This window comes from Podarcis liolepis, assembly GCF_965112155.1.
Source record: "Podarcis liolepis genome assembly, chromosome: 4".
NCBI lineage: Eukaryota > Metazoa > Chordata > Lepidosauria > Squamata > Lacertidae > Podarcis > Podarcis liolepis.
Genome location: NC_139558.1, coordinates 100,073,071 through 100,086,906, shown reverse-complemented (window position 1 = coordinate 100,086,906; position 13,836 = coordinate 100,073,071). Strand labels below are relative to the sequence as shown.

Sequence of the window (13,836 nt, the reverse complement as noted above, 5' to 3'; positions counted from 1 at the left end):
ATTCAGCTAGATGGATCGGTGGTCAGACTGAGAACAAGACAATTATCTATGTTCATCAGGCGCACCCATAGCTCAGTCCAGACACCTACTTTAACGAAGGTATCGGGTTAAATCCTCAGGGGCATTTCCAGGTACGGTTTGGTTTCAGATTGGATGTATTGCGAGTTCCTGCCCCTCCCCCAAGGTGGAAATAATGACACATGACACACTTATTACGGTTAATGGGCTAAAAAAGGCCACAACTTTATTGGTTACAGGTGATAAGCGGTATTGGCTTAGGCATTGGTCCTAACTGACTATATCCGACTTCAGCCCATTCGCTTGAAGTCCAGGAAGGGTTAAGCACCAGTAGGGGGAGTCCTGCTGATGCACATCAACTAGGAACTCCCCCGGGGTCACCAATAGGGGGCGTGCCTTAGGCCTTCACCTCCCCAGGCTTCGGACAGGGCCACACCCCTCCGAATCCTTTATCGGACTACCCTTCAATATGCGGGGCAGGTGATGGCGCTACCTCCCCTCTTCCATCTACAAAACTATACCAATGCCGAACTGCCAGTACCCAGAAAGTTGTGACGATTTGCTACAAGGTAGGCAAAAACCAAGTGGCTGATGCCAATTTGCCAAGTGGAAAAATTCCTACCAGGCCCCTCAACGGCCACCAACCGAGGTCCATAGCAAGGTCAAAAAATGAGAACCTTATAAAGCGGGAGGGTGGGATATTTAAGGGGATATTTTAGGGGGCAGGCGAGCAGGCGGGACCCACTGCTTACATCAGGCATAGGCAAACTCAGCCCTCCAGATGTTTTTGGGACTACAACTTCCATCATCCCTGACCACTGGTCCTGTTAGCTAGGGATGATGGGAGTTGTAGTCCCAAAACATCTGGAGAGCCGAGTTTGCCTATGCCTGACTTACATCATAGGAGCTTGTTGTTTAGTCGTTTATTCATGTCCGACTCTTCGTGACCCCCTGGACCAGAGCACGCCAGGCACTCCTGTCTTCCACTGCCTCCCGCAGTTTGGTCAGACTCATGCTGGTAGCTTCGAGAACACTGTCCCACCATCTCGTCCTCTGTCGTCCCCTTCTCCTTGTTCCCTCCATCTTTCCCAACATCAGGGTCTTTTCCAGGGAGTCTTCTCTTCTCATGAGGTGGCCAAAGTACTGGAGCCTCAGCTTCAGGATCTGTCCTTCCAGTGAGCACTCAGGGCTGATTTCCTTCAGAATGGAGAGGTTCGATCTTCTTGCAGTCCATGGGACTCTCAAGAGTCTCCTCCAGCACCATAATTCAAAAGCCTACACAACACAAAACACTGCTGCTGTGTGTAGGTTTTATTTTATTTGTTTTTTATATTATATTGTGGAAATGTAAAGGTTAAGGTAAAGGGACCCCTGATCATTAGGTCCAGTCGTGGCCGACTCTGGGGTTGCGGCGCTCATCTTGCTTTATTGGCCGAGGGAGCCGGCGTACAGCTTCCGGTTCATGTGGCCAGCAGGACGAAGCCGCTTCTGGCGAACCAGAGCAGCGCACGGAAACGCCGTTTACCTTCCCGCCAGAGCGGTACCTATTTATCTATTTGCACTTTGACGTGCTTTCGAACTTCTAGGTTGGCAGGAGCAGGGACCGAGCAACAGGAGCTCTCCCCATGCCGACCTTCCGATCGGCAAGTTCTAGACTCTGTGGTTTAACCCGCAGAGCCACCTGCGTCCCTTTTTGGAAATGTACATCCAGGGTTTTTTTCCTTTAAAATCTTGGGGGGGGGGGCCAAGAGAGTGGGCCCCTAAGCTATAGCTTGTTTCACTTATACATAAATCTGGCCCTGAGAGCGAGGGAGGGGGAAGGACCAGAGGCAGGAAGGAGTCCGTATCAGACCACTAAACTCCTTGATACATTTTGTCTTCTGGGTGCATTTTCCATAAATCCAGTCCGGCTCCTTTGCAGTGCAGGAATCACAGCTACAGAACCCCTGACACGCAGCCATCCAAGCTTTGTCTAAACACTTCCAGTGAAGGAGAGTCCAGAACCAGATTGAGGTTGAATCCTGACAAGACAGAAGTACTGTTTTTGGGGGACAGGAGGTGGGCAGGTGTGGGGGGACTCCCTGGTCCTGAATGGGGTAACTGTGCCCCTGAAGGACCAGGTGCGCAGCCTGGGAGTCATTCTGGACTCACAGCTGTCCATGGAGGCGCAGGTTAATTCTGTGTCCAGGGCAGCTGTCTACCAGCTCCACCTGGTACGCAGGATAAGACCCTCCCTGCCCGCGGACTGTCTTGCCAGAGTAGTGCATGCTCTGGTTATCTCCCGCTTGGACTACTGCAACGCGCTCTACGTGGGGCTACCTTTGAAGGTGACCCGGAAACTGCAATTAATCCAGAATGCGGCAGCTAGACCGGTGACTGGGAGTGGCCGCCGGGACCACATTACACCGGTTCTGAGAGATCTGCATTGGCTCCCAGTACGTTTCCGAGCACAATTCAAAGTGTTGGTGCTGACCTTTAAAGCCCTAAATGGCCTTGGTCCAGTATACCTGAAGGAGCGTCTCCATCCCCATCGTTCAGCCCGGACACTGAGGTCCAGCACCGAGGGCCTTTTGGCGGTTCCCTCATTGCGAGAAGTAAGGTTACAGGGAACCAGGCAGAGGGCCTTCTCGGTAGTGGCGCCTGCCCTGTGGAACGCCCTCCCAACAGATGTCAAAGCAATAAACAACTATTTTACTTTTAAAAGTCATCTGAAGGCAGCCCTCTTTAGGGAAGTTTTTAATGTTTGAAGCTGTACTGTTTTTAATATTCAGTTGGAAGCCGCCCAGAGTGGCTGGGGAAACCCAGCCAGATGGGCAGGGTATAAATAATAAATTATTATTATTATTATATAACCTCATGAGGGAGACTGTTCCACTGTCTAACAGCTCTGACTGTCAGAAAGTTCTTCCTGGTAATCGAAATCTCCTTCCTTGTAACTTGAAGCCATTGCTTGAGGTCCTCTCCTCTGGAGCAGCAGAAAAACAAGCTTGCTCCCTGTTGTGGTGCTGGACAGTTAAGAGTTAACACTCCAGGAAGCGTTCTTATTCACTGGGTGCATTGCCCACATGACCCGGGCATTTTCCTTTGATCTGTGCTCTGTGAGGGCTGCTGACAGCAGTCCGTCTGAGAATGTGAGCAAGGTAGTTTCGTTTTTGTTAGAGACAGAAAGCTGCAAGCGTGCAGCTAGATTCTGTAGGTTTTTCTTTTCTGTTTTTGTATGCTTCTAAATAAAGAGTGATAAGAGACGCGGGTGGCGCTGTGGGTTAAACCACAGAGCCTAGGACTTGCCGATCAGAAGGTTGGCGGTTCGAATCCCCGCGACGGGGTGAGCTCCTGTTGCTCAGTCTCTGCTCCTGCCAACCTAGCAGTTCAAAAGCATGTCAAGGTGCAAGTACCGTATTTTTCGCTCTATAAGACCACATGACGCACCTAGTTTTTGGAGGAGGAAAACAAGAAAAAAATATATTCTGAATCTCAGAAGCCAGAACAGCAAGAGGGATCACTGCGCAGCGAAAGCAGCAATCCCTCTTGCTGTTCTGGCTTCTGTGATAGCTGCGCAGCCTGCATTCGCTCCATAAGACTCACACACACTTCCCCTTAATTTTTAGGAGGGAAAAAGTGAGTCTTATAGAGCAAAAAATACAGTAGATAAATAGGTACCACTCCAGCAGGAAGGTAAATGGCGTTTCTGTGTGCTGCTCTGGTTCGCCAGAAGCGGCTTAGTCCTGCTGGCCACATGACCCGGAAGCTGTACGCCAGTTCCCTCAGCCAATAAAGCGAGATGAGTGCCACAACCCCAGAGTCAGCCACGACAGGACCTAACGGTCAGGGGTCCCTTTACCTTTACCTAAATAAAGAGTGATAGATTAGAAGCACTGGTGTCGAGCTGAGTTATTGAAGACACCACGCAGACACAGACAAAGCCATTATACGCTGCGTGTGAACTCTGCTACTATCTGACAACTGAGAAGAGAGGCAGCGCGCGAGTGGAGGCGTGTGGGCGCCCTTGAAGTTTGTTGGAGTGCCAATAAATCAGATTTATTGCAGTTCCGTTGCAGCAGACTCCGTGGGTCAAAGGATTTACGACCCACAAACTTTAACACTCCCTCTTCTGTGTGACACCCCTGTAGGAAGTTGAATATGGCTCTCCTATCTCCTCTCAGCCTCCTCTTTCCCAGGCTAAACATACCCAACTCCTTCAACCGTTCCTCATCAGGCTTCATTTCCAGACCCCTGATCACCTTGGTCACCCACGTTCCAGCTTCTCAGCATCCTTCTTAAATTGTGGTGCCCAGAACTGGACACAGGACTCCAGGTTGGGGGGCCGACCAAGACAGAGCAGAGTGGGACGACGAGACACGTTTCAGAGGCCCTCAGCCGTTGATGTTGCTCCATCCTCTTTTGGCCCTTTGCAGCAATTCGTCCGAGTTGTGGCAGTCCCTCTCTACTGAGGAAGTCGTGGAGGAGCAGCTGATGGAGAATTTGCTGGCCAGGCTTCAGGACCACCACAGCACTGAGCTGCAGACCTCCGCAGCCTCTATTGCCGTGAGTCTTGCCATATCTTTGGAGATAACAGAGCTACGGGTCTCTCTGAACATCACTCGCTCTAAAAGGCCATTGATAGTCAAAAGCCAAAGGCTTGGTTAACAAGAAAGGTTTTTCCCTGGCACATAATGCTATATAATGACGGTGCCAGGCGAGCCTCTCTGGGGAGAGCGTTCCATAAGCAGGGAGCCAATACCAAAAAGGCCCCGTTCTCATCTTGCCACCGCCTGAGCTGGCCTGGGCAGAATGAAGATTGGGATCTGCTTGGCAGATCTCTGGGTGATTGGTAAAAGTTCCCAGTTCCCCATTTTTTAACTAAAGGACTGCCCTCAGTTACACTAAGAATATTAGGCAGCCACCCTCGCTAGATTGCTTTAGATCGCCTGCTGAAAAGGATTTATTTTTTCCAGCAAGCCAGTCGAGGCATATAATTTCATTACTTACATCTGTTTTTAAATACAGTGGTGCCCCGCAAGACGAATGCCTCGCAAGACAGAAAACTCGCTAGACGAAAGAGTTTTCCGTTTTGGAGGTGCTTCGCAAAACGAATTTCGTATGGGCTTGCTTCGCAAGACGACAATGTCTTGCGAGTTCCTGCTGGGTTTTTTCCCTCCCCCCCTTTTTCTAAGCCGCTAAGCCGCTTATCAGCTGATCCGATCAGCAGATAAGCTGCTAAAAGCCGCTAATAGCGCTAATCCGCTAATCCGTCAATGGGCTTGCTTTGCAAGACAAAAAAACCGCTAGACGAAGAGAATCACAGAACAGATTCTTTTCGTCTTGCGAGGCACCACTGTATTTATTAGTTTTGTATTTGCTTTTAATGACAGTGGTTCTGTATATATTTTGTTTAGCTGCGAGTGTTCATTTCTGAAGCTTATTTTATATTTAGTGACAAGTTGTGAATTTCAGGGGGTTGGACTAGATGACCCCTGGGGGGTCTCTTGCAACTCTTACAGTTCTATGATTCTAACTCAGGAAGCTGCCTGTCAAAGCATTTGTTTATATGTTTGTGTGTGTTTGTTCAATGATGATCTTATACACTGTTTTTCATTGGACTGTGGGTTTTAGTCGGTGTTTCGTCTCCCGTTTTATTTGCAATCCAATTGGAGAGCTTTTTGATCAAGCAGTTTATAAATCAAAATAAATCAATACTACTGAATTGAAGAAAGGGAGGCGGTGGTAACCAGCAGGCACATATTGTGTGGAAGGACTGGATGTCCCATTTAGTCAAGAAACAGATTCCTGGACTTCTTTAATTGAATGTGTCGCGTCTTTCGCACCAGGGTCCCTGACACAAGAGAGAATTGTCCTCACGGCCTCCCCCCCCCCCAGTGTTTTCTCTTGCCTCCGCTTTCAGATCACGCAGGCTCTCTACGAGCTCATCTCGGTGCCTGAATCCAAGTAAACTGGCAAAAATGTATAAATTTAAATCAAACAAATGCTGGAAATGTAAAGAGAAAGAAGGTTCTTTTTATCATATGTTGTGGTCTTGTAGTAAGTTTAAAGCTTATTGGGAAATGATATATAATGAATTGAAAAGGATGTTCAAAATAACTTTGATTAAAAAACCAGAAGATTTCCTTTTGGGAATTATAGGGACAGGACTACCTAAATTGTATAGAAACTTATTCATGTATGCTATCACAGCAGCAAGAATTTCTACTTGCCCCAAAATGGAATAAGCAGAAGTCCCAATAAAGGAAGAGTGGATACAAAAACACATGGAATACGCAGAGATGGCGAAACTTACCAGAAGGATAAGAAACCAAGATAACAAACTTCTTATAAAAGAATGGAAATGGTTTATTGAATACTTACAGATAAATTGTGAACAGATACAGTGGTGCCCCGCAAGACGAATGCCTCGCAAGACGGAAAACCCGCTAGACGAAAGGGTTTTCCGTTTTGGAGGTGCTTCGCAAAACGAATTTCCTATGGGCTTGCTTCGCAAGACGAAAATGTCTTGCGAGTTCCTGCGGGTTTCCCCCCCCTTTCCCCCCCTTTTTCCCAAGCCGCTAAGCCACTTATCAGCTGATCCTAAGCCGCTAAGCCGCTAATAGCGCTAATCCGCTAAGCCGCTAATGGGCTTGCTTTGCAAGACGAAAAAACCGCAAGACAAAGAGACTCGCGGAACGGATTCTTTTCATCTTGCGAGGCACCACTGTAAAAACATGGGCAGGATTAATGTAATAACTTGCAGTTTCATAAGAGCATATATTTAAAGCAGATGGATAAATGAGCAAGTTGGGTATGCAGAAGATATTAAAAAATTAAATTAAGCAACTGCAGAAAGAGGGGGAAGGAAGTCAAAGTTTGGAAATGTTAAATTGACTGTAAAATTAATGAAATGTATAAATTTGAAAAATATAAATAAAAAACTGCAGTGGATGTTTGGGTTGCGAACATGATCCGTGCGGGAGGCACGTTTGCAACCTGCAGCTTTCGCAACCCGCAGCGCTGCATCTGCGCATGTGCGGGTAGCAATTCGGTGCTTCTGCGCATGCACAAAGCACAATTTAGCACTTCTGCACATGCGCGACCGCCAAAACCCGGAAGTAACCCGTTCCAGTACTTCTGAGTTTTGGCGGGTCCATAACCTGAAAAAATGCAACCTGAAGTGTCTATAACCTGAGGTATGACTGTATTTTAAAAAGACATGAGAGAATTGTCCTCAAAGCCTCCCCACCCACTGTTTTCTCTCCTCCCCAATCAGATCACTCAGGCTCTCTACGAAGTGATCTCGGTGCCTGAATCTAAAGACACCATCCAGAGACTTTATCCAGACCTTCTGACTGCTCTGCTCATCGAACTCTACTTCAGCAATCAGGCCGAAGCTCTGCCAGATATGAATTTCCTCCGGAAGCAATGTGGTCGTGGGGAAAACCTCGCGAGGTGGGTACCTTGGTTGCCCGGTGAGGGCATTCGGTGTCAGGAGTTCAGCCTACACTCGAGTAGGACCCTGGCAGAGACACATGCCCAACTGGCATGTTCGCTTCCTCCTGGTTGATCGTTCAGGAGCTTCCAAAGCTTTCTTCAGCCGAAAATCACAGTGACCGATGCCAACCGACATCGGCACACATAGGGATCCGCAGAGTTTGCACAGCTTTGCGTAACAGACCTCAGCAACTCAGCATTTTGGCTAATCTACTTTATTTACGTATAAACACACACGGAGCACTGCAACATGGCTCCCTCTCTCTCTAGCATCAAACAGCAAAGAGAGAAAGAACAAAGGACAATAGTCCCACTTCATGGAACACAGTAACACAAACATCCTGTCTCCATCACTTCCCACTCTGTGGAGTCAAAACATGCCATGCCATGTGAAAGACAAAAATCCCATGACTGCAATCACGGAGCAGGAATTCTAACATTCAGATTAGCAAATGTCACCTTTTAACCTGAAAGGGTTCAAAGAGTATTGGGAAATAATCTATAACAAACTGAAAAAAATAATGTTTAAAAGTACTTTTCCAAAAAAAACCCCCAGTCTTTTTTGTTGGGGATAATTCAGACTGAAATTCCCAATTGTCAAAAAAAGACTATTTATTTATGCCACTACCACAGCCCAAGTTTCGTTAGCCCCAAAATTGAAAACGAGCGAGGTTCCAACCAAAGAAGAACGGCAACTTAAGCTGACAGAATATGTGCAGCTTGCAGACTTAACCTATAGAATAAGAGAACAGGAAGAACATACGTTCAGAGAAGACTGGAAAGCATTTATTGACTATATGGGTGGAAATTGTGTATGTTTGAAAATGTGGGCAGCGTTGAGATAAATTCAACAGTGTAAACAAGTTTTCATGGATGTAATAATGGAATACTGAATGGTTTAGTTTATGTAAAATATGCAGGGATTTGTGTTATGTAAAACGAACCATGGAAAGAGAAGGAAGGAAGTCATTGATATTTTAAGGTTGCTTAAATGAATATTCAAAAATGCATAATAGAATAACTTAATAAAAGTTATATATTTTTTAAAAAGATTAAGAAATGTAACCTGGTTAGTCTCTCCGCAGTCTGATAGCTATCCATTTTGTATAACACAGAGCTGGGCTTTTTCACTGGTAGCTCCATGGTTATGGAACATGCTCCCTGGTGAAATAAGAGAGGCATCCATCTGCATTGGCATACTGCCGGCTTTCGAAGACAGGCCTGTTTACCCAGGCATTGCCTTGATCTCTCAACACACACGTGTGTTAAAATATAAGCCAGGCACCTATGTCGCTGGGCACCCATAGTCTGAGGCCTGACCCGGGTCCTCTGCTAGTGGGTGACAAGGAGAGAACGCTAGAACTTGTAAACATCTGTATGTTGGAAAATTCAGGACAGTTAAAAGCACTTGTTCATGCAGCACATAGTTAACTCCCACAGGAGGCAGTGATGACCAACAACCTGGATGACTTTCAAAGAGGATTAGACAAATTCATGGAGGGCTTTGGGGGGCGATTAGCCAGGATGGCTCTGCTCTGCCCTCTTGTTGCTCTTGTGTTCGAATCCTGCTTGCGGGTTTCCCACAGGGATCTGGTCAGCCGCTGTGGGAAAAGGACACAGTCATACCTCGGGTTGAGCATGTTCAGGTTGCGCTCCGCTGCAACCCGGAAGTAATAGAGCACGTTACCCCTGGGTTTCACACCTCGCGCATGCGCAGACGGTCAAAATGACATCACGCACATGCGTGGAAGCGGCGAAACGCGACCCGCGCACGTGCAGACGCGCTGTCGCGTCTTACGTTATGTTCAGGATGCGAAGGGAGCTCCGGAACAGATCCCGTTCGCATCCCGGGGTACCACTGTACTAGATTAGATGGGCCATTGGCTGGATCCAGCAAACCCTTATGTTCTTACATTATTCTCCATTTCTACTCAGACTATTATTATTATTATTATTATTATTATTATTATTATTATCAACAACAACAACAACAATATTTATGTGTTGCTTGCTATGAATTATGTCAAGGCGATTTCACAATGCAATAAAGACATGCACAAAACAATTGCAGGTATAAAAACAGTTAAGACCGTTAAGAAGAGCCCGCTGCGTCAGGCCAAATCCTCATGGCCTGATCCTGCAGAGCTTCACTTATGTCCTTATGTAACCAGGCCGTCCTCTTGGCTTAGCTTTTCAGCGGAGGCCCTCAAGTTGCTCCTGATTCGCACCGGCTGCCGCTACGAGGTCACGTTCATGGAGAGGACGCGGGGCTGGAGCATGCTGCAGAGTGCCAGGGAAGTGCTCCAGGGGGCCACGCTGCTGGCAAGGTGAGGGCCCTGCTGTTCCGTCGACTTTGCCCCTGGCCAAGGAGAGGCACCCGCCAGCACCCAGACCGCCACGCTGGCTCTGCCATTTTGAAAACCATCACAGCTCTTCTCCAAGGGAGCCTATGCCCTGGGCCCAGAAGGCTGGTGTCAGGTTTCAGGGAATCAGCTCCACCCCCACCCCCCCGGGGGCAGTAGATAAGCAAACAAAAGAAAAGGAGTCTTCTTACCAGTTAGAAACTTTAATAATCACAGCGAGAGAACAGGGAGTCTTCTCTTCTCATGAGGTGGCCAAAGTCTTGGAGCCTCAGCTTCAGGATCTGTCCTTCCAGTGAGCACTCAGGGCTGATTTCCTTAAGATTGGATAGGTTTGATCTTCTTGCAGTCCATGGGACTCTCAAGAGTCTCCTCCAGCACCAGAATTCAAAAGCATCAATTCTTTGGCAATCAGCCTTCTTTTTGGTCCAGCTCTCACTTCCATACATCACTACTGGGAAAACTATAGCTTTAACTACCGTATTTCTCTCTCTATAACGCGCAGATTTTTTCTACTAAAAAGGAAGGGGAAATGTCTGTGCGTGTTATTGAGCGAATGTGTGGTCCCTGGAGCCGAATGGCGCGAGTGGAGGGAAAAATCAAATCGCGCGTCTCGGAGAAGGGAAACCTGAAAAGAAGAAGCGGCTGCTTTCCTGCATTCTGCCTCAGGGTCTTACTGCCCACCCTCCTCTGTTTCGTTGCTGTGTTTGCTCAAACGGAACAAAGAGCAGGGAAAGCCCCTCCCCTCCAGGCAAGAAGAAGGGAAAGCAGAGCGTCCTTCCTTCTAATTCCCCTCCGTGCTCCAGCCAGAAAACATGCAGGTGGGGGAGAGAGAGAGAGAGAGAGAGAGAGAGAGAGAGAGAGAGAGAGCTGGCTTGCTTGTGTGGGTGGGTGGGTGGGTGGAAACTTTTGCCTTCCTTTCCTCCCTCCCGTTATACCCGTCTCCTGCATTCTTAGCCAGCTGCTTCTCTGCACACCCCTCTCGTGCTCCTTGTCCCTTCTGTGTTTTTCCTTCCCTCTCCACTTAAAATGTGGTTACAAAGCATGGATCCACATGGATCCTCAGGATCTTTGCATTGGGTCACCCCAAATTCACCATCAGATCACATGTCTGTGGCCACAGCATGAAGCACAAAAATGATACATCCACTGTTTCATTCAGAATGTTTTTTCCCTTGTTTTCCTCCTCTAAAAACGATGTGCATGTTATGGTCAGGTGCGTGTTATAGAGCGAAAAATACGGTATATGGACCTTTGTTGGCAAGGTGATGTCTCTGCTTTTTAAGATGCTATCTAGGTTTGTCATTGCTTTTCTCCCAAGAAGCAGGCGTCTTTTAATTTCGTGACTGCTGTCATCATCTGCAGTGATCATGGAGCCCAAGAAAGTAAAATCTCTCACTGCCTCCATTTCTTCCCCTTCTATTTGTCAGGAGGGGATGGGCCCAGTGGCCATGATCTTCACTTTTTTGATGTTGAGCTTCAGACCATTGGCAAGATGGTCTGCTGCAATTTGCATCTTAGTTTCTTCAGGTTTGATCCTTCTTGAACCCACATGGATTCAAACTTAGAAACCAATCAGTTCTTTGGATTAATTAGCAATTTGCCAATGGTTACGTGGAGGAACAATAACTCAGGCTTGTTAGCTGAATTCTGTTTATCAAAAGGGCCTTGAAGATTAAAGCATTCGCAGAGACAGACCAAATTCTTTGAGTTGTAAATTAGCCAGATAACCCTCTCACACTGAATCTACGTCCCAGACACCCAGGTGTCAAAACCACAAATCAGCTAGAATCCTGTGAATGGAAAGAGATAACCCCATTCACACTTTTAAAGTCTGTAATTGAGACCCAGATACGCATTCCCAACATTCTACAATCTTTGGTTCTCCCAGCATGCTCCTCTTCTACATGAACCAAAGTTTTTAACCTGCTGAGATTTCCCAATATCACAACAAGAGGCGTGCTGCATTATTCAGCTGCGGCCGCCTCGCAAGGGTGGCGTTACCCTCCTTCCTTGTAACAACACGGCGCCTTCCCCCTGGTGTCTTCCAGAGCCATGCTGCACTTTGCTTGCCCCGAGACCATGAGGATCCTGGACATGATGTTCTCTCTGCTCAGCAAAGGCAGCAAGAAACTCAAGCCGACCACCATTGCTTTCTTCGTAGAGGTAAGAGATGCGCAGGACAGGTAGAGCGACCACCTGGAACCAGGTGACCTGAGAGAACGCCTTCTCCCATACAGGGCCAGGTGGGGAAACAGCCGTCTTTCCTGTTGGGCTTACTGGTGCGTTGCGCCAGGGCGCTGGCCTCTGAGGGGAGCCCCAGCGAGTGGGGGAGCTGTGTGGCTTTGCCCTTTCCCTGCATGCCCGCCAGCTGTGCCCCATCAACCATGTGGCTGGCGGCCGTGCAGCTTGCCTCCCAAGCCTCCACAGGAGTAATAATAATAATATTTTTTTATTTGTACCCCGCCCATCTGGCTGGGTTTCCCCAGCCACTCTGGGCAGCTTCCAACAAAGATTAAAAATACATCAAAATGTCACACATTAAAAACTTCCCTGATCAGGGCTGCCTTCAGATGTCTTCTAAATGTCAGGTAGTTGTTCTTCTCTTTGACATCTGACGGGAGGGTGTTCCACAGGGCGGACGCCACTACCGAGAAGGCCCTCTGCCTGGTTCCCTGTAGCTTTTCTTCTCGTAATGAGGGAACCACCAGAAGGCCCTCAGAGCTGGACCTCAGTGTCCGGGCAGAACGATGGAGGTGGAGACGCTTCTGGGTCTACTGGGCCGAGGCCGTTTAGGGCTTTAAAGTCAACACCAACACTTTGAATTGTGCTCGGAAACGTACTGGGAGCCAATGTAGGTCTTTCAAGACCGGTGTTATATGGTCTCGGCGGCCGCTCCCAGTCACCAGTCTGGCTGCCGCATTCTGGATTAATTGTAGTTTCTAGGTCACCTTCAAAGGTAGTCCCACACAGAGCACATGGCAGTAGTCCAAGCGGGAGATAACTAGAGCATGCACCACTCTGGGGAGACACTCTGCAGGCAGGGAGGGTCTCAGCCTGCGTACCAGATGGAGCTGGTAAACAGCTGCCCTGGATACAGAACTGACCTGAGCCTCCATGGACAGCTGTGAGTCCAAAATGACTCCCAGGCTGCGCACCTGGTCCTTCGGGGGCACAGTTACCCCATTCAGGACCAGGAGGAGAGCGATCCCTGCAGAAGCTTAGGATGGAAGCTGCACCCCAAAGGCCGTCGTTCAGGGCTGGAGTATCTTCTTGGCATGCAATCCATGGCAATCCCCAGGAAGGGCTGGAAAGATTCTGGTCCGAAACCCTCAGACACCTTTTCTGAGCCTATCCTAACCCACAGGGTTGTTGTGGGGATTGAATGAGGAATGGGAGAACCTCGCGCACACAACCTTGATTTCCCTGGGGAGAGAGGTGGAATAAAAATGCAATAAGGAAATAAGAAACGCGCCGTGTGCTTAAAATGTGCAGTGAGGAGAACGTCACCTCGCAGGTTTGAAGAGAGACTGAACCCTGGTCTTCCTTCCCTCTTCACAGGCAACCCCTTTTAGAATCTCTGTGTTTAAGGGGTTAAAGACATTTTAATTTGGGGAAGCTATTTTGATTCCTCCTGTGAGAAATGCTGGTGGGGGGAGGGAGAGAAAGACTGTATCCTAAGGGTGAGCTCAGCTCATCAGTTTTAAAGACATTTAAATCGAATGGAATTAAGTGTAACGGACTAATGAGTTATCTAAATGGCTAATTTCGAGGTGAGTCCTTAGTTGATTAAGGACTGTTTAAACAGCAGGCAGGCCTAATGAACTGGTTGAGGATTTATTTATTTTTTAATTTGCTTGCCTCTTTATCCTTCCAATCTTGCACCCAGGGCTGATTACATGCAGCTCAGTCAACCTAAGTAAACATGTAATAAAGATATTGTATGGTAAAGGGTGACTGAACTCATGTAATAAGGTCC

The 13,836-nt window shown here is 47.9% G+C and overlaps 1 protein-coding gene across 3 annotated transcripts in view; it reads left to right on the top strand.

The window, feature by feature from the left end:
• The window catches only part of LOC310705038 (maestro heat-like repeat-containing protein family member 7), a 50,145-nt gene that overhangs the window by 19,078 nt on the left and 17,231 nt on the right, over positions 1–13,836 (top strand). For all 3 annotated transcript variants that reach the window (XM_083499325.1, XM_083499324.1, XM_083499326.1), the window contains 4 exons: positions 4,434–4,563; positions 7,277–7,455; positions 9,687–9,824; positions 11,909–12,023. In XM_083499325.1, coding sequence (XP_083355451.1) covers positions 4,434–4,563; positions 7,277–7,455; positions 9,687–9,824; positions 11,909–12,023 — 562 coding nt within the window. The remainder of the gene's footprint in view (positions 1–4,433; positions 4,564–7,276; positions 7,456–9,686; positions 9,825–11,908; positions 12,024–13,836) is intronic.